Source organism: Neolamprologus brichardi, chromosome 11 (genome assembly GCF_056152115.1).
Source record: "Neolamprologus brichardi isolate AB-2024 chromosome 11, ASM5615211v1, whole genome shotgun sequence".
NCBI classification, from domain to species: Eukaryota; Metazoa; Chordata; class Actinopteri; order Cichliformes; family Cichlidae; genus Neolamprologus; species Neolamprologus brichardi.
Genome location: NC_142114.1, coordinates 14,912,749 through 14,937,075, shown reverse-complemented (window position 1 = coordinate 14,937,075; position 24,327 = coordinate 14,912,749). Strand labels below are relative to the sequence as shown.

The window sequence follows — 24,327 nt, the reverse complement described above, 5'->3', positions numbered from 1 at the left end:
TGATCTCGGAATTTCAGAAAACCTGATCATCATGACTCTAATTGTCTTAAATACACTTTGTTTAACAATGTAATGTAATTATTTTTATTTATATATTTTAAATAGCTATGATGTGTATTGCTGCTTGAATTAAATACTTTATAACACCACCTTGTAACATTAATAAAACAATAATAAAAAATAAACCGGAAGAAAAGTGGTAAGTTAAAAAAAAAAAAACACAGGAAGCAACGCGCGGCATCACGGACACTTCATTGCCCATGAGGCCTTTGGGCATTCGATGTTGCTACGTCATTGTTTTCCTCCCTCACGCGGTGGATCAGTTGGACGGGCTGGCGGAGCTGAAACTGGGAACATGGCAGACGAGGAGGATTCGGCGCCGGATCCCGCCGCTGTCTCTCCCCCAGAGAGCCCTCACGCTGGGCGGCCTTGCTCTGTTTCTTTCTCGGAGAGCTTCCAGCCGGCTGTCGGGATGATGAGCCAACTGCTAACCCAGCCCTCCTCCCTGAAGTTTGACAAGAACATAAAGCAGGCCTTCTACAACACCGGGGCGATGATATTTGTGGCTATCTGCTGCGGGGCAGCTGTCCTGGTCTATTTCATCCTCGAGGCCTTCCTCCGCCCGCTGCTCTGGGCTGTGCTCTGCGGCACCTTCCTCCACCCCTTCAAATACTCCCTGGCTCGTCTCGGCCGCTCATGGCTCAGCGGCCTGCAGGACAGCGGGACGCCCATAGTGGTGGGGACGCTGCTGGTCCCGGTGTGGTGTCTCAACTATGGGGTGGAGGCGATGGGTAGGCTAGTTCTGGAGAAGCTCACAATACTCCTGGTTATCGGGGCGGGGGCACCGCTGGTTTACTTCCTCTACCTTTTCTGGAGTGTCATCGGTATGCATGTGATCCTCGGGCACGTCTGTGGGGTCATCGGGAACGCGCTGGACTGTTTCCACTTTATGTGGGTGAGTGACAGTAGAGTGACAATCCTCTCTGACAGAATGACAAAGGGCCCCTCTGTCCGTCAGAGTGGGTGCTGTTAGGTCAGCTCTGTGTAAACTGTGGCACATATTTTAAATATTATCTGGGACAGAATGTTAAAAGTTATACTTTAAACGTCAATGATTTTATTACTCGCCTGATTGTGTGGGTCTTACTATAGTAAACTATTAATCTTACGATAACAAACTAATAGTCTTTTGGTCTTTTGATTGTTGGTTGGTTAAAAAAAAATCAAATATGAAAAGCTCACATCACGTTATTTGCACAGAAAATAATCTACAGAGGGAGTAATAACAGTAATTGTGAATTTCATTCCTACTTAATCCCATTTTGTGTGTCTGATTAAAATGAACTCAGAATTAAAAATGTTGACTGTACAAATGTATAAATGTTATTATCATGTTGTCATAAACGCCATTTAGCAATAGGCAATAGTTGATAAAGAATAATTGGGGGATTAAAGTTGACTGGCTGCTGCAGTGTGTCTCTAATAAAGACTTATTCAATTAATCTAAACAGAAAATGTGTTTCTTGGAATATGTGTGCAAACTTTTATGTAAGTTGATCTAATTTCCTGCAGTTCCAGCATCTGATCGATCGGTACCTTACCCCCAAACAGCTCCAGGGGCCAGAACCCATCCGCCTCATCCAAATTGCATTAAATGTTCTTCTTTCTCTGAATGCGGAGTTCAGCTGACAGAGGGCCTGTGTTTATAAATAGGATGGAGGACACTATATTAAATTACATCAAGGCATGTCTTTGTGAGGAGCGACACAAGCTGAGATCTTCGTGAGCAGTCGATTAAACTTCTAGTGTAGTCTTAAGTGCTCACTGCTAAACAGGAGCAGAGCGTTTGTGAAACTGGATGAGTTTAGGAAGAAAAAACATCAACACAAAGTGATTATCACAAAAACTGCTCAATTATACTTTTTAAGACTCATGAAGTTCAAAGGTTCATTATGATGCAATGTAAGAGAATAGAAGTCTCAGTATATTTAATTAAAATACCCTCTGTTTCATTATTGTGGATCTTTGTTTTATTTCGTCACAGGTGGGGACTGTCGTGGGTGGATACTTGCTGGCGGTTTGTTTTAAGTGGAGTCCTCAAACTGAGCGGTACCTGAGGACTCTGGCACTTCCTGTCTGGGCCGTCCTGCTCTTCTACATCGGTGAGTGTGGACAGCGCCCACAGCCAGCCATACAAGCTGCCTCTTTGGACTGCAGGAGATTTCTTCTAAATGTGGTCAATAAGTTGCTGCCTGTACAAATCCACTTGTCTTTGAAACAGAGGGCACGCAGAGTTGCACGGTAAGATGAGGATGTTAAAAGTATTTTTAGCACACTTAACACTTGCTCTGAGCTTCAGGCGTGAAGTTTTAAAAGTGACTGAAAGCTGGTTAAGAAGAAGTTCTGCCTTAAAAGGAGGTTTTTGGGCACATGTGAGAAAATGTTTTTTGCTTTGAAGTTTTTAAAAGTGCTTTCATAGCAACAGTCAACATTGTATGTCATATTTGTTTATGAATATGATTCAGATCATCAGGCAAGACTAGCAGAGTCATGCTTGACAAGGAATATACCTGTTAAGCCAGTAATGTCGTCCTGCAGTTTAACTACAACAGCTTTCTCTCAATCTAGTTAAATGTATCCATCTGTAACTCATCCAGCTTCTTCCACTTATCCAATTCCTCTATCTGTTTTAGTGTCTCTGACTGGCTCATGGAGAGTCCCCATATTTGTGGTTGTGGTTGGGCTTCTCATCGTGGGCTACCAAGAGAAACCACCTGTCCCTGGCACAGGTGAAAATATACTATCACACCTACACACTGACATACATTGACATTTACCACAATGAGATACCTTTTCTCACCATTAACTAGGTAATAAATATGGTCAAATGAGCACACGTCTATGATGTGCTTAGATTAAGTTGCATTTAGCCACATTTGCCTAAGCCTAGCTTTACGTGAAATATAAGTGACTTGAGGTGACTGGTTGGGCTACGCTCATCAGACCAGCTTTGATTTTTCCTACTGTGCATCCTCCGCTCTGCCTTGCCTGCCTTTGTGTTTCGTTATATTCAGTCTCTCTTGATCTCCCCAGGTGAGCTTTCAGGGCAGGTGCTGTCATTTGCTGCTAACACTATTTACATGGCAATCTCCTGTAGCAACCTTCAACCCAAAACCGAACTCAGTGGAAGCTCCTCCACAGGTAAGCTAGCTGTATTGTATTCAGTGTATTAAAGAAGATCATACAGATGTCCCAGATATCTGGGCTTTAAGGTTTATGAAATGAGAGAACTGGCAGATTGAATAGAGGGAATCAGACCTCTGAACATACTATTCGATAAATGTTCAGAGCATTGTTAATTGGTCAGAAAAATGTCAAGTTTTAAAACCCAAGATATGCAATGTCAGTTTTACATTCTTTATTTCTTTTTTTTACTGTAGCTGCTTTGACTTTACCAATTTAGCCACAGCGGTTGAAACTCAACTACTTTGTTCTTTCTTTCTCTTCCCATTCTGTGCTTTCTCTGTCTGCTTTCCCTCATCCGCTCCTAGATGGTGTGCAGTCTGTGGGTCCCGTGCCTTCCACTCCTGGGTTTCCCGGGTTCGCTGGGAGCTCTCGTACATTGCCTGGCCTCTTCCAGAGAGAGAAAAGCTCCCACAGAGCCAGTGATATTTACTTTATTCTGCTGGTCTGGGCTATTGTCTTGGTGCAGGTCTGGCTCAACCTGTGGATACTACAACTGCTCCCTATTCCTGTGGCCGGTAACACACACACAGACATACGAACAGATATGTGCACACTTTCAGTTACTCCTCGTCAGTCGGATTTTACTCATGTGCATGTTGGCTCACTGATCTAGTGTGGGTTCTGAAGAAGCTGGTGGTCCGGTTTGGTATGAAGAGCTTTGCAGAGAGGACCCTTACCTCGTGGTGGACGGTGCTAGAGAAGTTTGGACGTGAGCGTGAAGAGGCACTGCTCCCTGGACCAATCAAAGGCCTGGCTCAGTTCCTCCTACGTATCGACACTAAGGTAATGTAGGAGCTGCCTGTGAAGCTGATGTCCTTATTTCCTCTGCCTTTGGCTTTATACTTCCTCATCGAGACACACTTTATCTGCAACTGTTTGATAACAAATTACTTATCAAAATATCTCAGGAAAACTGAAAGTCTCAAAATGGCCTGTTGTTGTCAGTCATATTACATATGTTAGTTTCATTTTTAATGTCTAAATTTAGCCAGTGTAAAGATCTGTCAGGTCCTAAATTTATTAAAATGAAATTGGTAAATTCATATTAAATTGCCAAAAACAGGGGCTTTTTAGTTTCCTTTACCTTTAACAGAGGATTTTAGCTGCTGTTTTTGTTTTTCAGCCTTTTAGTTTTGACCCAGTTGCAACAATCTCATCAGTGTCGTTTACGGCAACAGCTGGAAGCTATTTTTAGCAAAAAGCTGTGTTAAACCAAGTGTGCGCTAAACTGCCCAGCACCAAATGGTAGACAGACAAAATTAGCACTTAGCTGAGGAACACTTTAAAATCAGTTCATTAAAAAACAGAGCTAAAAGGAGAGTGAATATTAGCCAGATGCCCGCATCATCAGGTGGGCAAAAAATACTCGTGCATCAGTGATGTTGTTGCTCCATATCTGCTGGATGTGTAAGTATGCAGTTGTTTTGTTTCCAATCAAAATTTAGAGGCAAAATATCTCGAAATCTCTCAATATAGAATAAAAATCTCAAAAAACAAAGCAATGCAGAGCATAATTTTTTGCCGACATATTAGCAGCATATGAGCGACAGGATTAGTGCTACATGGTTTACATTTCTCAGGTTTTATATATAATGATGTCATTGCTGTAATCTTAGACACTTTTCTGCCTTGCCCTCACAGTTTTGGGATGTATTTGTGTTCCGTCTTTGTAATCACATTGATTTGCATCCCACTTGTATTGCCAGTCCACACTCACTGTAGTTGGTGTATCTTGCCTGCCACTTCCTGAGGGGTGTACTACGAAGCAGCTTCCGCAGAGTTTGACTTTTTTGTTTTCATGCATTAGTTGGCCCCATGAAACCTAAAACCTCATTCAAACCTGATGGGTATTTCCAATTTTAATGATAACCCATGGTTTCTGTGACAGGCTCTGTCCTCGCTTACATAAAAGTGGGAGTTGGTGGTGGGTGCATCATTTGACTCCTGTTTAGCACAAAATGGACTGCAACAGCTATACTGGTGCTGCCAATAACTCAAGATGGAACAATTCAGCAGAAAAATATTAATCGCATAAATTAATAAATTACTATATTTATTTTACCACTCAGTCCACTCCTGGTGCTGCTATTTAATGTAGAGATCTACAAATTAGAATCACGATGCGTTTCATCATGAAGTGCATTCAGGTTTGACACTGTAATTAGATAACTTTTGTTATTGACCAAATTGAATTAAATTAATTTTCTTAATTGAATAACCTCTGTAATAAATTCCAGTAGACTGCTATCGCAGCAGTGTAAAACGTAGCATTTACACAAGTTCAGTGCCTGGGAATTCCTGTGAAAACACAACATGTACAGCTGTTGTCAGTTTACATTCATCACAGGCATAAACGTCATAGTAAATTTGGACTTTTAACGAAAAAAAAGCTGTTCTTTTTCCAGACTTGTATTATTGTAGACCATATATGTTTAATGACTTTAAGAAAAAAAAGAAATGGGAGCATGAGTTTGAACTTATTTTAGATTTTCTCTCATCCAAATAGTCTGGAACATATACATACACGCCCAAATGTATACACATACTCAAGTGGTCCCGAAGGTTCTACAGTGCCTTTTAATCTGACAGGGCCAAGGCCTATTAACTCCTCATTAATTATTGACTACAGCTGGTAGTTTCTCTTTGCCAGCACAAAAAGGATTTGCTTGGCAGGACTCATTTGATTGACCTCAGACCAATAGGAAACTCAAAGGAGCCCAACCCGAGAACCACCAAGGCTCAAGAACTGGAAACTGTTGGAACACCAACATCACTGTCCACAGTGAAGTGAACTTTACATTTCAGTGGATTGAGAGGGTGTTGACCAAGAAAGAAACCCCTGCTTTAAAATCAACACCTTCAAGCTCCTCTGAAGTTTGCAGCTGCTCAAACAGATAAGCCAAATGCCCTCTGGAGAAACGTTTATGGTCAGGCAAGATAAAGATTGAACTTTTGGGCCACAATGACTAGAAGTGTAAACATGAGGAACACTGTACTGAGTGTCAAGCATAGTAGTGGTAGCATCATGGTCTGGGGCTGTTTTGCTGCCAGTGGCATAAGGCACATTACAGAGAAGATTCTTAAACTTGATCTTAAATGAACAGATAGAGGGTTGAAACTTGAACACAGTTGGTAGTTCCAACAGGACAATGATCCCAAACACATCGAAACTGGTGTTGGAATAGATAAAGTAGGCTAGCATTGAGCTTCTTGAATGGCCTTCCCAAAGCCCCGACCTCAACCCTTTGAATATTCGTGGATATGCTGAAAGGCTGGGTCTGCTCCAGGAATTATGCCTAAAGCTTGGTGATGGCTACCGGAAGCATTTGGTCAACTTGCTAAGAGACATTTAAACAAAATAATAGTGGAGATTTATGTATATATTTTGACCCTTAGTGGATTAGAGAAGAGCCAAAATAAATACAAACAACTGAGTTCAAAGAAATCATTAAAAGCCCCAAATGACCTGTGATTGTATGTAAACTGACCACAGCTGTACCGTTTGCACTGCTGTAACTTAACTGCTAGACTTTGTTCAGTGCTGTTATGTACAGCTCAACAGATTGCATGTCATCTGATAATCTATATCACTCTTAGGGCAACTTGTTTGGAAAAGAAGTGAAACCGTATCACTTGGAGATGATGTTAGACAAAAACCTCTGAAAATAGCTTTAAAACGAGAGCTGCCCTTCTGAAACCTCTGGCTATAGTCTCAACATACCTTGCTAACACATGAATTCCACTTTGTAGTACACCGCTCTGACCCCTCAGAGCCTGTACCCACACAGAGCTTGTATTCTTGTTGCACGGGTACATGTGATGACTGCTGCACAACTCTTTCCAATAATAATTTTCCCAATGTCTCTTTGTCTCCTCCCCAAGCTCTGGCATTGGCTTAACAAGCAGGTAATGATTTGGAGGAGCAGAGTGCTGAGAGAGCGAGACTGAGAGAAAGTGGGCTTGTGTGTGAAAGACATTCAGAAAACACAAGGGCAAATAAATAAATAACTTGTATATATGTGCGGGTGTGTGTGACAGCGTGAGCACACCTTGTAGCGGCTTGGGCTGGCATTTTACCCATCCACTGTCATCACCTCTGCCATCCTGTCTAAACATGTGTCCTCTTGCTTCTTTCCTGCTTTTATTTTGACAGTGAGCTACAGCTGGGGTGTTGCACTCAATAATCCCTCAGCCCCGACTGTATCTTCTCTGCTTTGACCTGAGTTTGTCTTGAGTGTGTATGTATGCGTGTATGTGTGTGAGCTGCCTCAAAGAGTAGTGTTAAATGGGGGGGGGGGGAGGAGTGTTTCTTTTTTTTTTTTTTTGGAAATTTTAATTTTTTTATTTTTTAGGTGTGGCTAAGGGACTGGACAAAACAATGGAAACACGGTTATTCAATGTGAGGAACTAAACTTAGTGAATATATTGGCCACCTTTGAACCATTTGGCTTTGTGGAGCTGGTTATTACCATAGACTGTATATAAAAGATGGAGATTAGCACTGGGCTGTCACTCATTGTTTGGTCTTTGTTGTTGTTGTTCTTTTAGTTTTAAAGTAAGACATCGGAAAAGAGGCTTGGCTCAAATTGAGATTTTTGAGGAAACTACATGCTCAGTCAGCAGCCAGGACCAAATTTCAAACCCTTTTTTGTCATCTGTTTTACTCTTAAATTTGACCATATTGTACAACATACAACAGTCTGCTTTTTTTGTTTGTTTGTTTGTTTTTTAATAAGGCTTGAAACTATTGATGAGACCACAAACTCTCTCTGTAGTTCTCAATTTGAACTATATACAGAATGGCTGTAGCTCCCGTTGACCTCAATGTACCTACAAGCCTGCATTCTGCATCTGAAGGCCACCAAGTCACAATAACTATGGTTGGAAAAAGACTTGCTTTCTGTCTTGACCTCAGTACAAATTTAAAGTGTTTACAATCTATTCAACTCAGTTCGGTTTTATTTATATAGCGCCAAATCACACGAGTTGCCTCAAGGCACTTTATACTCTAATTCTGGCTGTTATTTATGAACTAGAGTGTCTTTTATTTAGAATTATCACAGCTGTTGATTCAGTTCAGTCATTTCTGATGTCGTTTATATTTTTAATACAGTGCCGATGTGCTGCATTGGAAATGTAGTGTTTGTCGCTGTGCGGCCTGTGTATAACTTTTTAGAGGTCTCATGCTCCCTGTTGTGATAGTGACTGAAACCTCTTCTAAACCTCTCGCTGCTCAATATTACCCAACTTCTTTAATTTAATTACTTCTTTCAGTATTAAAATCTTTTTGAAGTGGTGTTTCCATTTTTTTGTTAAACAACTATTTGCTGTTCTTCTTTCAGGTAAGCTAGATGGTAAAGAGGAAGGTATAAGACTCGCTGTAGATTCCCTCACCTAAGGTCTTACACAGACTCTTTGCAGAAAATGCCATGTCATGTCACCATCAATATAATAAACCATTACGCCATGGCCTTAGTGCAAAAAGAGAGGGTTCTGCTAACAGAGCTTTGATTTTAATGCTGTTTTGGCGCATTGAGAAACCCGAGTCGAGAACAGAGAGCACACTTTGAAAGTGATGTCATGTTTGTTTGTCGTTAAACCAACAACCCAAAAAGCCACTTGCATGATTTAATGCTTCAGTGCAAGAATGGGTGCATGCACTGTATGAGTACAGATATACTGTTATTGTCCTCTGTGAGGACTTTTTACGTCTAAAATGACTTTTCACAAGCGATAAGGACACAGGTTTCTCCATGTGCATGTTTTTACCTCCTTTAAAGTTGTACTGATGAGTCTATTTTGCCATCTTCCTATTATTCCCCCCCCCTTTCTCCCTGTTTTTGCCCTCCTCTCCTTTTTATCTGTGCACCCAGATGGTTGTGTGGCTGGAGCGATCTCTGGATAAAATCATCAGTATCTTCATCATCTTCCTCTTGGTCACAGGGACCCTGCTCATGGCTCTGCTGCTCACTGCTATGGTAGGTTTTTGGGTTTTTTTTTTAACCTGACTTCACATCATTTGCACTGATGATGGATAACAAAATAAACATTAATCTTTGTAGGTTCATCACGAAAGTGCTCACATCATCGACGTAACCAGTAACCTCATCAACGAGACCGTATCTAACCATCCAGAATGGGCCAAGTAGGACAGTCCACTCTGTTTTTCTGTGTTTATTTTTAGACTTTCCTCTCATTTGCTAAAACAACCTTACTTTGTCCTCTGTTAGCCTCCTTCCAGAAGCCCGCGTGGTCCAGAAAGCTCTAAATTCAGCTGCTACTAATGTCTACCAGCATGGGAGAGAATGGATAACACAAAAGGTCAGGACAGTAATTTTCACTGATAATAATGGAATACAGCCAGACAGCGAGGAATGTGACCAGTCTGTTTCCTTTGTGTGTTCAGCTTCATAAGATTTTAGGAGATAAGGTGAACCAAACTGCAGTGATTGAGAAGCAAGTTTTAGAACTTTGGGACCGACTGTATCACTCCTGGTTTGTGAAGGTAGTGTCAGAGTTTTGTGTTTACTGTCTCCCAAAGTCTGTTCTTCAGTATTGTTCAGTTTTACATAGAATACCATGGTCACATTTTTCAGAATGTAACCCAGTCTGGACGGCATCGTGGGAATAAGATGACTCATAGACAGAACAGCTGGCTGGGGGACATCCTGGACTGGAAGGACATTGCTTCCTTTCTGCAGGAAAATATCGAGACACTACTGTCTGTAAGTATGGGCGTATGTAACGTACACTATAATGCCAAGTGTTTCAATCACTTCCATGGCCACAGGTGCATAAAATCAAGCACCAATGCATGCAGACTGCTTCTACAAACATCTGTGAAAGGATGGGTCGCTCTCAGGAGCTCTGAATTCCAGCATGATACCGTGATAAGATCCCACCTCTGCAGTCCAAGACCATTTTGTTTTCTTAGATCAGGACATCAGCCATGAAAGCACCATGCCAGCACTGCCCCACTAGCAGCATTTGCAAATTTACAACTGTGTGCGTCTTAGATAGAAGTACAGTTTCCTGTGGATGGTGTGTTTACTGTTGCCTTGTCATTTTGCAGATCCTGGAGTCTTTGTGGGTTGTAATGAGCAGGAACGTTGGCCTCCTCATCTCCACCACGACCACTCTCCTCACCGTCTTGTTCCACAGCGGCACGGCGCTCCTCAACTTTGCACTGAGTCTGGTATGAAACGCTGATCACAGCCACGTCGTTTTCTTTACTTTATAAAGTGCAACTGTTTGCAAAATTGATTATCATTATTCTTTTGTAATGCACAAAAGTAAGCAGAAAGTGTTCAGCTTAACTGCAAGTGTTTCTCAAAAATATTCTAATAGATTTATAGAAATCTGAGGCCGAATAATGTCCTGCAGACTCAGACTTAGCTAAAGATCATTCCCAACTGTGTGCTTAGGTTTGATTTATAAATAATGCTTACTAACATTAAACGTGTCAGTGGTGTGTGCTTGTTTGCTGTGCTTTCTGCAATGGAGGCAGTGCTTCACCTTAAAGTTAGAGGAGAAAGGCCAGGAAACATTCACTGGACTAAAATAGTGAGCTGACATTAGAGCCAAACACGCATCCTGGAAGTGTGTCAACTCCACAGTGACCGAGGTGGGGCTTGGACATGTCATCTGTTCCTCAAACCACAATACAGGACTTGACTGAGCATTGTTAACTGTGTATATTTAATGGTGTTGCTCTTTCTTTCTTATTTTAATAAAGTAGACCTGCCACATTTACTCTTAAAGATTTAAAAAGCTAATCAGATAGTCTTATATTTAGCACAGCTGCCATTTTTACTCCTTCCTGTAGGTGATTTTCCTGACTACTCTCTTCTACCTGCTGAGCTCCAGTGGAGAATACTACAAACCGGTTAAATGGGTGATCAGCTTAACTCCTCTCTCTCAGCCGGGACCCTCCAGTAACATCATCGGCCAGTCTGTTGAAGAGGCCATCAGGTAGTCGCATGCGTAAAAGCTACAGAATCTAAATTTGTACCTTGGTGAGATTATTTTTGACCATATTTGTGTTTGTTTTGAAGAGGAGTGTTTGACGCCTCTCTGAAAATGGCCGGATTCTATGGCCTCTACACTTGGCTCACTCACACTATCTTTGGCATCAACATCGTCTTCATTCCTTCTGGTGAGTCAGCGTGTCCGCAGCAGATTGTGCTGTCGTTATGTTCGCACCTGCCAAGCCACACTCAGTGTTTTGTCACTCTCTGAATCCTTCTTTCCTGGCCTGAAGCTCTGGCTGCCATCCTGGGTGCCGTGCCGTTCCTGGGGACCTATTGGGCAGCTGTGCCGGCAGTGTGTGACCTGTGGTTGGCGCAGGGTGAAGGTGTCAAGGCCCTGCTGCTGCTCATCTGCCACCTGCTCCCAACATATTTTGTGGATACAGCCATCTACTCTGATATATCAGGGTATGTATGCGTGACCAGCTTATTTGAGCTTCTCTTTATGGCCCTGGGACATCTGACAAACAAATCACACCAAACCACCTGTGACTGTTAACATAATACATACAAGTCCGCTTGCTGGCCTAATGTGGGTTTGAAAGAAAACTGTACAGTTGTACGAGTCTATAAACAGCGTCTCTGTTTGCCTCTGTTTCATAAACTGCCTGTTGTGGATAGATAATGCTCCTGTCTTGGAGCTTCAAGCCCTACTATCTTTACATACAGTTTACATATACACTCAATTGCATAAATTAACTCAAATCTTTTAATAAGCGGTGCTGAAGATTCTACAATGTCTTGTAACTTGATAAGGCCAAGGTCTATTAATTTCTCGTTAGTTATTATGATTGAGTACATCTGGCAGTTTCTCTTTACCAGCTTAAAAAGGATTTGACTGACAGCACTCATTGGATTGACCAAATGGGAACATCCCAGGAATTCAATGAAGATCTAAGCAGGAGAATTATAGATTTACACTAGTTGTGAAGGTCTCATGGAGCTATTTCTAAACACATGCAGATTCTAAGATCATCAGTTTAAGTAGTTCTAGCTAAGTACAAGTTATTCAGATATGTCACCAGTTTGCCAGGGTCTGGAGGAAGTCCCGAGCTGCCACCCTCAGATGAGAGGAAAATGGTTAGGATATTCGAGAACAATCCAGGACCTATCAAGGTTGAAGCCTGTAGGAAACTGGAGGAACACCAGCGTCACTGTCCACAGAGAAGCTAGTTTTACCATGAACTGAGAGGATGACGACCAAGAAAGAAGTGCTCAAAAATTGACGTCTTCAAGTTCAACTGAAATTTGCAGCTGCTCACATGGACACGCCAAACCTTCTAGAGAAAAGTTTGATGGTGAGACGTATCAAAGAGTGAGTTTTTGTCCACAATGACAAGAGGTATGTTTGTAGTGAGTGAAAGTGAGGCTTGCAAACCTAAGAAGGCTGTACCAGCTGTCATGCTCCAGGGCTGCTCTGCTGCTAGTGGTACTGGTACATTGCACAAAGTGGCTGGAATAATGAAGGAGGATCTCTAAATTCTTCACCTCAAATCAATTGTTGGACACAGTGGTTTGTTTCAACAGGACAGTGACCCTCAAACACACATCAAAACTGGTTGTGGAATGGATAAAAGCTCAAACTAACTTTGATGGGTATATATAAACTTCTGACCACAGCTGTGGTTAGGGGAACGCTAACTTTTTAGCCTGTTTTAGCCTTCAGCTGCATCACACGTGTGCACTGATACAGTAGCTGCCTGCCAGCCTTTCCACTGTGTTTTAAACCATTTCTTTTGTCTTTGTCTCAGAGGTGGACACCCATATTTGACAGGCCTGGCGGTGGCAGGTGGTGCGTACTATCTGGGTCTGGAGGGGGCTATTATCGGGCCTATCCTCCTCTGCATCCTGGTGGTGGCAGCCAACATCTACAGCGCTATGCTGATGAGCCCCAGCTCTGCAGTGCCCACACCAGTGCAGCCAAACTGGCCTCCCCACCCTATGAGGTAAGACGCATGAAGAACGAACAGCAGATTAGATGTTTTTAAAAAATGCAAACCAACCAGTCAGTTGTCTTCTTGTCTGTGATTAGTAGGACCTTTACGGACGCCACTCCCTCTGTCCTGAAGAAGACCTGTGAATGAGCACATGAGGAAACGACATCCAGCTTCCTATAGGCTGATTCCTCAGGGGAATTGCTCCCCTCATTGAAGCTCCTCCCTGTGTGGCCTGACTCCATAGCGACGCCCTGACTGAAAAAGAGGCATAGCAGCTGGTCACCCATGATGCTATGTGCTTAGCTGAACGGTTTCTCAGAGCGATATGGCACCAGCTCCTTTCATTCAGCAGCACACAAAAACTCCTGTAAGCATGCACCCTAATCCCAAACTTGGACCAATGACATCACATTGGGTTTACGATTGTGTATGGCGGAGCCATCGATGCTAATCGCATCATCGCTCAGAACTCAGTGCCTAATTTATTTTGTGATATTGAGAAATGCCTAAAAATTACTGTGTCGTTTGTGGTGAACTGTAAGATGATATATTTTATCTACAAGACCCCTGATTTCCAGCCTGCACTCCTTGGCTGTATCTGTGCTACCGTACGTGGTTGTGCAGTATTTGTACTCCCTACCTCTCTCCTAATGGAGGCTCAAGTAGAGTTTGTAGTAAAGGCAGGTTTTCTAAAAAAAAAAAAAAAAAAACTTCTTGCCACAGTTGTTGTCTCATGTGACTCAAGTAACTGAGTAATTAGACGGGGACCTGTTATTACGCTTATTTCTAGCTACATATTCATATTGTGAGACTATAAATGAGTATTTCGTTAAAACTGACATCACACTCTCGAAGCATTGGCCACTGTACGTGCAGTGACATCGCCACAGCTCTGTACCTGTTACACCAGCGCCGAGGGTGCAAGGACTCGCTACAGTATTCTCCTGAACGATAGGTGTCGCTACTCAGACAAAAAGTCCATGTCAGTGCTGGTAAGAAGTCAAAACCAGAACCAAAGAAATCAGAAGATTTTTTTTCTCCCTTTCAACCTGTTGTAACATCTTCCTCTGTGTAATCTGTGGCAGCTGCTGCATGAGGTTACATAAGTTAAGCGGTGTAGCACTGGCCAAAACGACATCAAAGCTCGGCGTTGTTCACAAGGGCGAGGAACATAAATGGACCCTGACACAGCTGCTAAGTTCACCTGCTGTTTGAAGAAGCCCTCTTTCTTCTGATTGGCTTCCCCTTGCCTGGCTTCCACACAGAAGCCAGTGCTCATAAACCCCGCCTCCTAATCACCATACAAGGAAATCTGTGCCGAGCTGATGTCAGGAGTTGGCAAAATGATTGCCTCTCATAAAGATTAGTTTTATATTCATTTACCTCATTTTTTGATGCACATTTAATATGATCACTGTAATTGGATAGTAGTATAAACACTATGATACACGAACGATAGAATATAAGGATAGGTCCCATTTAACTGTTTTTATTTTTACTCTTTAGTTACTGTGTCATTCACGATTCAGTGATCGTAGCTGTGACATTCTCAGCTTTGACAAAGGCGTTCACTCCTGCTTTACTGAACCAAGCTTTGTTACCACTGTTTGTCTTTTTTTGTTTGTACGATTCAGTTATTAATAATAATAAAAATAATCTTTTTTTATTGGCTACAGGTTTAGACTGATGAGGATGACTACTTCTAATGGATCAGATTACACATCTTACAATCAGATTTTAGTCTGGTTCCATTATCAGAGGATGTTTTTTTATTTTATTTTATTTTATTTTATTTTGAATGTATTTAAAGATTAAGATTGTTTTGTACACATATGTGTGAAACCAAGCTTTTAATTCCTTACATTCTCTGCTGATCTCTCACCTTTGCACTCAGAACATCTTGAGTAATTTTGTGAAGCACTTTCAAGTTTTTGTTTCCTTTTAAGTTTTTTTTAGGGCTGCGACTGTTGTCCCGGTCACAAGATTTCATTGACAGTTTAGACTTCACACACCTCAAATCCTATTTTAACCTCTTTTGCTCTTGCACTCCGTGCGCCACACTGTAACTCGAGTCAGAGCACTTGTCTGAGAGGAGAGTGTAAAGCAGGTTGCGGTCACTTGAAGCTTTAATAAAGAAGCAGATGACTCGTATGCAATGTGACTGATCAGACATGGCTACCATGTTAGCTGTCTGAGAGTGGGACAATGTGATGTGCTATGACTTTCAACCCAACACTGTAGTTTTCCTTTTGTACTGATGCTGTGGTTTTGGTTTTTTTATTAATACTGGATATGCACTGATACAATAAACATGATCTAAACTGCAGTGACTTTGACTGTCTTGTATTGTCCTTTTTAGATTAAATTGAAACCACAAATGATTATTTTATTTATGTCTTCTGATTAAAGCATTACATGCTTTTAGGAAAAGAATAACTTATGAGTGTTTTGGGGTTTTTTTAAGTTTTTTTTTTTTTTTTTATTGTCTGCATTGTTAAAGATCTCTAAAGTACAGGGTGGGTCATTTATATGGATACACCGTAATAACATGGGACTGGTTGGTGATATTAAAGTCCTGTTTGTGGCACATTAGTATATGTGAGGGGGCAAACTCCTCAAGATGGGTGGTGACCATGGTGGCCATTTAAAAGTCAGCCATCTTGGATACAACTTTTGTTTTTTCAATAGGAAGAGGGCCATGTGACACATCAAACTTATTGGTAATGTCACAAGAAAAACATCAATCTCAAATCATCTGAGATTGATGTGACTCACTGTGGACTGTGGAGGCCTTTTGAGCATGGTCAAGAAACCAGTTTGAGGTGAATTGATTTTGGTGTGTTTTCTGCCGGAAGCAGCCCAGAAGATGGGCACACAGTGGTCATGAAGGGATGGACATGGTTGGGTAGCCTGTTTAAATGAAGCTCAGCTGGCTCAAAGTGTGCCCAGAAAATATCCCCACCACCAGCAGCAGCCTGGACTGCTGATATGTGACAGGATGGATCCATGCTATCATGTTTTTACACCAGATTCAGACCCTACTATCCCAGTGTTGCATCAGATCAGGGAACTCTTTTCTAATCTTCTGTATGGTGGTGGGGTGTGAATTGTAGCCTCAGTTCTTAGATGACAGTAGTGGCATCCGTTCTGGTCTTCTGCTGCTGTAGCCCATCTGCTTCAAGATTCAACATATGTGCTCAGAGTTGCTCTTCTGCATAACTTTCTTGTATCAAGTAGTTATTTGAGTTTTTGCTACCTTCTTATCAGCTCTGATTGCCAAGGCATTTTCACACAGAAAACTGCTGCTTACAGAGTATTTTGTCTTTTCTGGACCATTCTCTGTAAACCCCAGAGATGTGTGGGAAAATCCCAGCAAATCAGCAGTTTCTGAAATACTCCAGTGTGGCAGAAACAACCACATCACGTTCAAAGTCACTTAAATCACCCGGTGCTCAGTTTGAACTTTAGCAGGTTATCTCAATTGTGTCTGTGTCAGAAAGAGTTTTGGCTTTTATTTTGGAGGCTTTTATGGTATCAGTGTAAATAAGTGATGAATCATTTAATTTTTAAGCCCTCAAATGAAGTCAGATCTGTTCTTTAAAGAAAATATTTGCTTTGGCCTTTGTTCCTACTGCGTGTGCAAAAATCACAGAGTCCAAGCAAACATTAACTTGGTTTGTGTGGAGGGCCGCGTGATTGCTGAATGAGAGGGCAGAAAAAGATCAATGAGCAAACAGTGGCTCGTCTGATATTAGTCTCGAAAATTCATGTTAAAATATGTGGAATTTTTCTTTTTTTTTAAACTTGTTTTTGTTCTGAGACACATTTGAGAAAGAGTCAATTGCAAGCAGTGACTTACTGGTAACATATGAGTACCTGTCTAAAAAGTAAGATGGGGGGATTTGTGTGGAAATGAAGTAGCCAAGAAGCTGAAAGAATAAAGTTCCTGAATAAACAGACATGAAATCCTCCCTCTGTGTTTGTGTGAGTTGAGTCAGATCGTGTCATCTGTTCTGTGAAGGCTTTACAGATTGTCAATGTGTCAGCAAAGCTCAGGACAGATGGACAGAATAAATATCAAATCCACACTTTTCCGGCTGCTGCTGAAGCCAACAGTCGGTCTATTTAAACACACTGATTAAATCCCTGTCGTCACGCTCTTAAATCATAGTGAAATCGTAACACTGTTTTTTTCCTTGTTTGTTACTGGAAAGAAAAGAAGCTCTTCATAAAATGAAAATATGTAATTTAATTCCACGTGATAAAGGTGTGTTTGGTTTCTAGAGTGTCGGTGTTAAACACACGCAGACCGCATAGCATTTGATGTGCTGTAGCAAAAGGCACAGAGTGACATCTGAAATGACAGCAGATATAATCCCCCCACCAGACTGCTGATCTTCACTGAAACCACAGGCTTCCAGGGTTTACACTGTTTATCTGTTAAAAAACAAACAGAATTCATTCAGTCCTGGGCCAAACTGAGAAAACAGATTTTCTTTTTCTTACCTTGGTTTAAGTGTTAAACTTGTGTTGTTTTTTTTGCTGTCTTTTCATTGGAAATCTCAATATCAGGTCCAAATACATGTCAAGTGCAAGTAAAAGAGCCCATCATTAGGCTGACAAACAAAAACTAATTCTATCAGAAACTTTAAACGAGGCCAAAACAACAATCTAGCACATACTTACAAAGAACGAATGCACCGACAAACTCAGAAACACCAAAAGGTCTGGAAGACCACAGAAAACAACTGAAGTGCACAATAACAGAATTCTGGTTAAGAAAAGCAACTTCACAACATCTAACTGAGTCAGCAGCACTCTTGAGAGGTTCTCCAATCAAGAGACAGTGTCATCAGTGTGAATGCAGGAGAGAAACAGCTCATGATGTGAAGCATAACAGTCTGTGAAGGTTCTCAGTCATCCAGGTCATTGTAGTCCAAGGAGCTTGGAAAGAAAAGCATCAGGACTTATTTAAGAAGTGTCTTCAAGAAACTTAAAGGAGTCCAGACACTTTTTTGTCCAAGATCCTTAGACCATAACACATCATCTGTCAAACATGGTGGAGGAATTGTAATGGCGTGTGCATGAATCGTAACTAAAGAGTAAAGAAGTGGGATATTCTTCAGTGATCAAGTCTGTCACCTTATCCAAACACAGTAGAGCATGCTTTTCATTTACTAAATACACAACTGAAGACAGAGAGACCCAGAGACAAGCAGAAACTGTAGTAAAGGCCTGGCAGAGATGTAACACAGCGCCCGGTGATGTCTGTGAGTCCAACACTAAAAACAGTTCTTATAATTATGGTAATTTTCCCATTTATAAAAATCAGGGACTGTGTATAAACAGAGCTGTAATTCCCAAACTGTTAATGCAATTCTTCTTTTGTTAAACCCCTTGAATTAAAGCTGAAAGTCAGCACTTCAATAACATCTGCAACATCTCCCTCTGCATAATTATGGGATTTAAAATCCAAAAATGTAGCGTGTTGGTTAAAAAATAAAACAGAAAACAGAAAAAAAACGACTCCATAGATAAAAATCAACAAAAGCCTTAAACAAACACATTTGATGAGCAGACTTCCAAGTTAATAAATTCACTCTGCTGCTCAAAGCGCACTTCAATATTCTGTTTTTTCTCTCAGTTTCCCTCTGGGCTTCAATTCAGCTTCACTTCTTCAGATCAAAGACCCCCCCTCCCCCGTAGCTCCCATAAACTCACAACGCTGCACATAAACTGGAGCAAAGTCTCTGCGAGCTCGAAATCTCCTGAACGGCACAATCACTTCAGAACCACAGCACGGGTGTCTCCTTTCAGGCTGGACCTGATGTGAGCCGAGAGAGATTTACTCCTGAGCCTCTGCTTCTCTGACCAGCTGAGAGATTCATAATCTCACTTTTGTCAAAACCACACAACTTTGAGATGCTGATTGTTTTTTTCTTCTTCTTGAAGACAGAGCAGCTGCGCTATTATGAATTCACCCCGGTGCTTTATTTACCATAGAGATGCTTTCAGGAAACAAATTCCGAGACATCGCCGCGTTTATCAAAGATGAGTATGCAAAGCGCTGTTGTCTAATATGTCTTCCTGGTGGCTCTCAGCGGGCCTAATCCTGACAAATGAATAATTCAGCAGATCAAGTGGAGGAATTTAAATAATCCACTCTCCACAAAACACTCTGCAGCCCGACTCGGCTACATTCACACCACCCTGCGGTGTTTACGAACAGGACCGAGGACAGCCTCTTCCCCACAGAGTTTATCTTGATGTTTCGGTCCAGACTCACCGCTCCTGCAGCACTTCTAGCAGAGCAGAAATGTATCTTTTCAACACCCACCAGTGTCTCCAGCAGCGCCGATTTCAGCTCAGACCCAGTGAACAGTGGAGTCCGTGAATACGCTTCCATCTTTTAACCACTCAGTTCTTCAAGGGGTTTGGCAACAGACTGTGTTAATTCAGGATTTCTTATATAACATAATCAATATGTAATAAAAACTATGATAGCAATAACTAGAATCAGCAAATATTTCAGATACTATAAAAAAGTGTTCTTGAAGGAAATCAAAAACTTTTGTTATTATATTACTAAAAATGTTCAGTTTTAAAAACTTTCAATGTTTAAATCCATAGCAGGATAAGATCTGTCATTAATAAAAACACATTTATTTATTTAAGGCCAAAAGAGTCGTAGTGAGATTTCATTTGTTTGCAGCAGCATTTCTTTGTTATGCAGAACAACTGAGACGTACTGTTGCCATTGCGCTTTTCTTTCTAATACTAAAATATCTCAGGGATTAAGTTTGTAGTTAAACTTCTTTACACTGATACAAACAGGACTTTTAGTGGTCAAGTGGCTGCATGTGGCTCCCCAATGTCAAATGAGTTTGACGTCCCTGTTCTAGAGCTTTTGAGCTAATCTGTACTGGGCAGCTGCACTAAAACCACTCTCCGCCAACTGTAATATTGTGTGGGTCCCCCTAGTGTCAGTGAATTAGTTATTACCCATCAGAATAAGGGCACTGGGCCTTTGTGAGGTGGACCTAGCCGTTTCCACATCCATGACTCTCACGGACACTGGAGCAGATTTGGATCCAGGAACTCTGGATCATTAACTTTTCCAGAGCACACGACTACCAGGACCAGAGATTTCCTCAGTTTAACAGTAAGAAGTACAGTGAACTCATTGTTGTGGACAGCAGTTTGTGCAAAATACAGTACTGTGCAATGTGTCCAAGATTTGAACTCCTGTGTCATTTTAGCTTGGGGAACGTGGGGAATTTAAAAACCAGCTGGCACTTAAGATCCCACAAGTTATTACCTGCCTTTTCACAGTGAGTTATTTGTACGGTGCACATGGCGAGCAATGGAACATTCCAGTGATCAGGAAAAGCATCATAAGAATAAACTGCAATACACAATTCAAAGCAATTAAAAAATAAAAAACACTTTTTTATAAGTAAAAAAGAAATATATTAAAGTAAATAAAAATGTGTTTTGGCAGGGGAGACCAACCGTAGACACAAATTTCAAGACACAGACAACATACCTCCATTTTTGTATATGTAATTATGACATTACTGAGCGTCTGCACACTTACTTTTTAATTAAGTGCTAGATGTTTTTAAACTCTCGGTTATAAACATCATTGTAAAAGTTCAGTATTGGTTGGGCTACGTAATTAAGGGTCAGGGTTTGTGGTGCGTCTGTGGAGACAGAAGGAGGCAGAAATCACCAGGCACCTCAAAGTATTCTGTAAACGTTTTCATTTTTATTTTCTACATTTGGATCAGCTCAGTGTGGAAGCCTGGACATGTCAGTTCATTTCAAACCCACCTCCTAACCCGACTCCCGAATTTAGAACAATCGATACGCTCCCCGTCTGTCCCACAATCAAAAAAACTCTCACGTCTTCACCACAGTCACTCGATCAGACATGAAAAGAAACCCCAAAAAAACAACCTGTTGATGGCCTCCACTCACTGCCATGTCCATGGCGAAGACGAACTGATGTCGTGTCCTTTGTGTAAACCCTTCCTCCATTGGAGGAAGCTGAAATGTTTAAAAATCATTTTTTGAAATCACCTCTGGTGCCCTGACTCGCAGCGGCAGAAGCGATTAAAAAAACAACAACAAAAAAACAAAGAATAAGAATAAAGAAGGCGTGATAGTGGAAATGAAAAAGACACGCTGTCTACCTCTGACTGAGATATGAATAGTGAAATGCTGCAGGTGCGCTTGCCAAGTGAGAGAAATGTAGTAATGGATTAAGATATGTCATCTGCTGTGCTCTCTGTAATCACACAGTTCAACCCTTTCACTCCTTTTGGCTCTCTACAGCTTTTATTCTGTCCCTGATTAATTCTCATAGCGGTGCCACGTTCCTGCTGTAGATATGTCCGCAGGGGGAGTGCAGGGAACCCGGCTCTGTGTAAAAAATAACAGCGTTTTGCTCTTTTAGTACGGCGGAGGAAGCAGGGGTATGCTAATCTGCTGCCAGTCTACGCTACGGGTGCTTGCTCGTCCAATAGCGAGGAATCGGAGCGCCGTTTGTTCTAGTAAACAGGGAGCTAATGGGCTGGGATTAGTACTGAAGAAACACACGCTCACACCCACACAAATGCAAACATCCACACACTCCGCTGGAGGAAAGAAGCCCTTGGAGTGTTTTTGTTTTTCTTTAAGAGGTCATTGAGAAGACGATATGACAAAAATGGACTGAAGTATCAGGCTTAGGCAGCCTTTTTCCTATATGTATACAGCATGTGTGTCTGTCTGTGTGTTTATGTGTGGCAATGTAGTGCCTTACTGGGGAGATCCACGTGGTTGAACACTACAATAGGCAGTGAACATCGGTAACAGACTCATGTATCCTCTGAGTGTGTGTGTGTGTTAGCTCTATGTTAAATATCTTTAAAGACAACAGAGACGTACAGACAAACTAGGGTTACTGAAACAGTAGAAACAGACAAGCCATGTAAAAACTGGACATAGAAATCTTAAGATATCACAAACATCATAATTCTCTATCTCTAGATTTCTGCTGACGGCAGACGTCGGTCCTCGTGATCGCTTTCTTGTTTTGTTTGTTTTTTTGTGTGTATGCGTTGTCCCTCTGCACGGAGGCTTCAGCCTGGAAGATGAAATGCTAAACTGTAACACCAGAGGGAGACACACACTGCTGCAAGACCATAGGACTGGCTCTGATGCACACACACACACACACACACACACACATCACAGCTTCTCACACATGCACACGTGCACAACCTTCTTCACAGGAGTACATTTTCAAAATCCATAAAAAATTAAATAAAATAAACATGAAAAACGAAAGAAAATCAACAAGGAATTCAGTCCCCTTCTCAAAGCATACATTCATCTCAGTACACGCACACGCACACACACAAATAAGTGCACACACTCTTGTAAGAGGCAGTCAGTAAACGTTAAGTGATGAGTTGAGCGGTGGACTGCTTTGTCCGGGGGAAGCTGTGATGACTCCACCAGTTAGTTCCTCGTATTCGCACATGTGAGCGAGTCAACTCTCCGCGGTGAAAATTTCTTTTTTCTTTAAAAAAACCCAAAACAAAATGAATGTAAAACAACAGCCATCGTCTCTCTCAGAGGGAGGCTTTTCTCTCTTCTCGCTTTAAGGAGGCTTGTACGCACTCCTCCCTCTGACGTCCGGCAGAGGTAGTACCGTCCAATCTCTCCTCCTTCCTTCCCAAATCCCAGTCTAGGGAAGTCTTTTTCATTCCTGGTGCTGAAAAAAAAAAAAAATCACATCCGTTCCCCTTTATTTTTTATTCTGGGCCGCTGTGTGTGTGAATGTGCGCATTTGGAAGTGTGAGGAGTGTGGTCAGAAGACCTCTGGTAGTGTGACATTGCGGAGCAGCCACTGTTGGGAGCGTGTGTGCGTGCAGTCTCTGACGCTGGGCACCTGGCTGTCCTCCTCGCTGGCCTTGTCCAGACACTGGTTACTGTTGACGTGGATCAGGGTCAGCTTCTGCACAGCACAAAAACACAAATCAGTCTTTAGAAAGGTTCATTTAAAGGAACATGTAAATCTCTTTTTGGTTAAAACAGCACATGGACTTTGTTATACTTTGAATATCAAATTCTGCTGTGCGAGCCTCTGAGGCTCAGTTTTAGCTCTCTGTGGTGTAAATGCTGTGGTTAGGTTGGGTAACGAGTCAACGATGATATATCTCCAAACTGTGACAAGAAATGATGCTAGGTTGAATTACGTGCACTGGGATTAGAAAAGATTCATTATTTATATTTTAATTTAGATTCCATTTTGATAGATTTGCTCACAGTTTACTGTAAACTGCTGCTGAACATTAATTTGCATTTTTAACAATGTGAATATTTGTTTGTTTACATTGCATTTTCCAGCTTTGGAAAAAGCTCATTCTGAAAGAATCAGAATGAGCTTTTATAACTTTCAGAGCATTTTCTATTGCAGCTCCTTGGTAATGGACTAAATTGTCTTTGCAATTTAAATAGGTTCTGTGAGACTACATGTTGTGAAGAGGCAGGACGCAGGCACAGGTGAACTTAGAGTGAGCTGGTATTGAATGCAAAAGGTAAACAAAAAGTCAAGAGGGGAACACTGGAAAACCAGGAGCTGAAATCAGTCTACACTGGGGAATACAGGCTAATGAGGGAAAGGAACAGGCACAAACCCAGGAGCAGGAACACAGAGCAAAACCAGGGATAAACAGACGATCAGACAACGACAAAGAGGAAGACTGCAACTATAAATACAGAGAAGGGTGATTGGGGCAGAGAGGAAACACGTGGGGAACACAACTGAAACTCACGGGGGTGGTGGGGTGGGGGGTGGGGGAAGTAAAACTGAACACTAAACAAACCTAACAAGAGGGGTGATGAAGACTTGACACAAAAGAGAAAATATACAAAACTAGAGACTAACTACACTAAGAACAGAACGATGGAAAATTTGCATGAATGTAAACTCAAACAAAACCAAGAAACATAGATTTACATGAAGAAAACTACAAAGCCCATAAACCTCAAAACTAACAAGGTTTCAGACCCGGGACCCTCACAGGAAGCTACACTGCCCAACAATATACTGTCTATACTCTTTG

At 41.6% G+C, this 24,327-nt stretch overlaps 2 protein-coding genes across 6 annotated transcripts in view; one reads left to right on the top strand and one right to left on the bottom strand.

The window, feature by feature from the left end:
- The first annotated feature begins 280 nt into the window (after positions 1-280).
- Positions 281-15,536, top strand: tmem245 (transmembrane protein 245). Of its 4 annotated transcripts, XR_015719774.1 has the most exons (19): positions 281-955; positions 2,045-2,162; positions 2,694-2,789; positions 3,094-3,201; positions 3,552-3,761; positions 3,860-4,029; positions 7,129-7,152; positions 9,120-9,224; positions 9,309-9,391; positions 9,477-9,567; positions 9,653-9,751; positions 9,843-9,971; positions 10,319-10,441; positions 11,072-11,217; positions 11,301-11,401; positions 11,507-11,681; positions 13,025-13,219; positions 13,306-13,577; positions 14,887-15,536. XR_015719774.1 is itself a non-coding variant. In XM_006801334.3 (18 exons), exons 1-18 carry the CDS (start codon positions 281-283, stop codon positions 13,355-13,357), a joined length of 2,700 nt encoding a protein of 899 aa, XP_006801397.3. In that variant the 3' UTR covers positions 13,358-15,536. The 4 variants fall into 4 exon arrangements, 3 of the variants coding, with proteins under 3 accessions (XP_006801397.3, XP_087704298.1, XP_006801399.2); XM_006801334.3 differs by having other exon boundaries at positions 13,306-15,536; XM_087848172.1 differs by having other exon boundaries at positions 309-955; positions 13,309-15,536.
- Positions 15,537-20,729: 5,193 nt separating this feature from the next.
- Positions 20,730-24,327, bottom strand: part of galnt1 (UDP-N-acetyl-alpha-D-galactosamine:polypeptide N-acetylgalactosaminyltransferase 1) — a 53,011-nt gene continuing 49,413 nt past the window's right edge. The window contains exons 14-15 of one of the 2 annotated variants that reach the window (XM_006801337.3): positions 23,079-23,216; positions 20,730-22,973 (exon numbers count right to left, since the gene is read on the bottom strand). In XM_006801337.3, coding sequence (XP_006801400.1) covers positions 22,962-22,973; positions 23,079-23,216 — 150 coding nt within the window. In that variant the 3' untranslated portion in view covers positions 20,730-22,961. Of the gene's footprint in view, positions 23,217-24,327 lie in introns of both variants that reach the window. The other variant, XM_087848171.1, reaches the window with a different exon arrangement.

Bases quoted from the DNA above. Each gene is read 5' to 3' on its own strand.
- tmem245 (XM_006801334.3), top strand. From the start codon at position 281: ATGTTGCTACGTCATTGTTTTCCTCCCTCACGCGGTGGATCAGTTGGA. The intron at 9,752-9,842 runs GTAGTGTCAGAG...CACATTTTTCAG, and splicing joins ATCACTCCTGGTTTGTGAAG to AATGTAACCCAGTCTGGACG. The intron at 10,442-11,071 runs GTATGAAACGCT...TCCTTCCTGTAG, and splicing joins TCAACTTTGCACTGAGTCTG to GTGATTTTCCTGACTACTCT.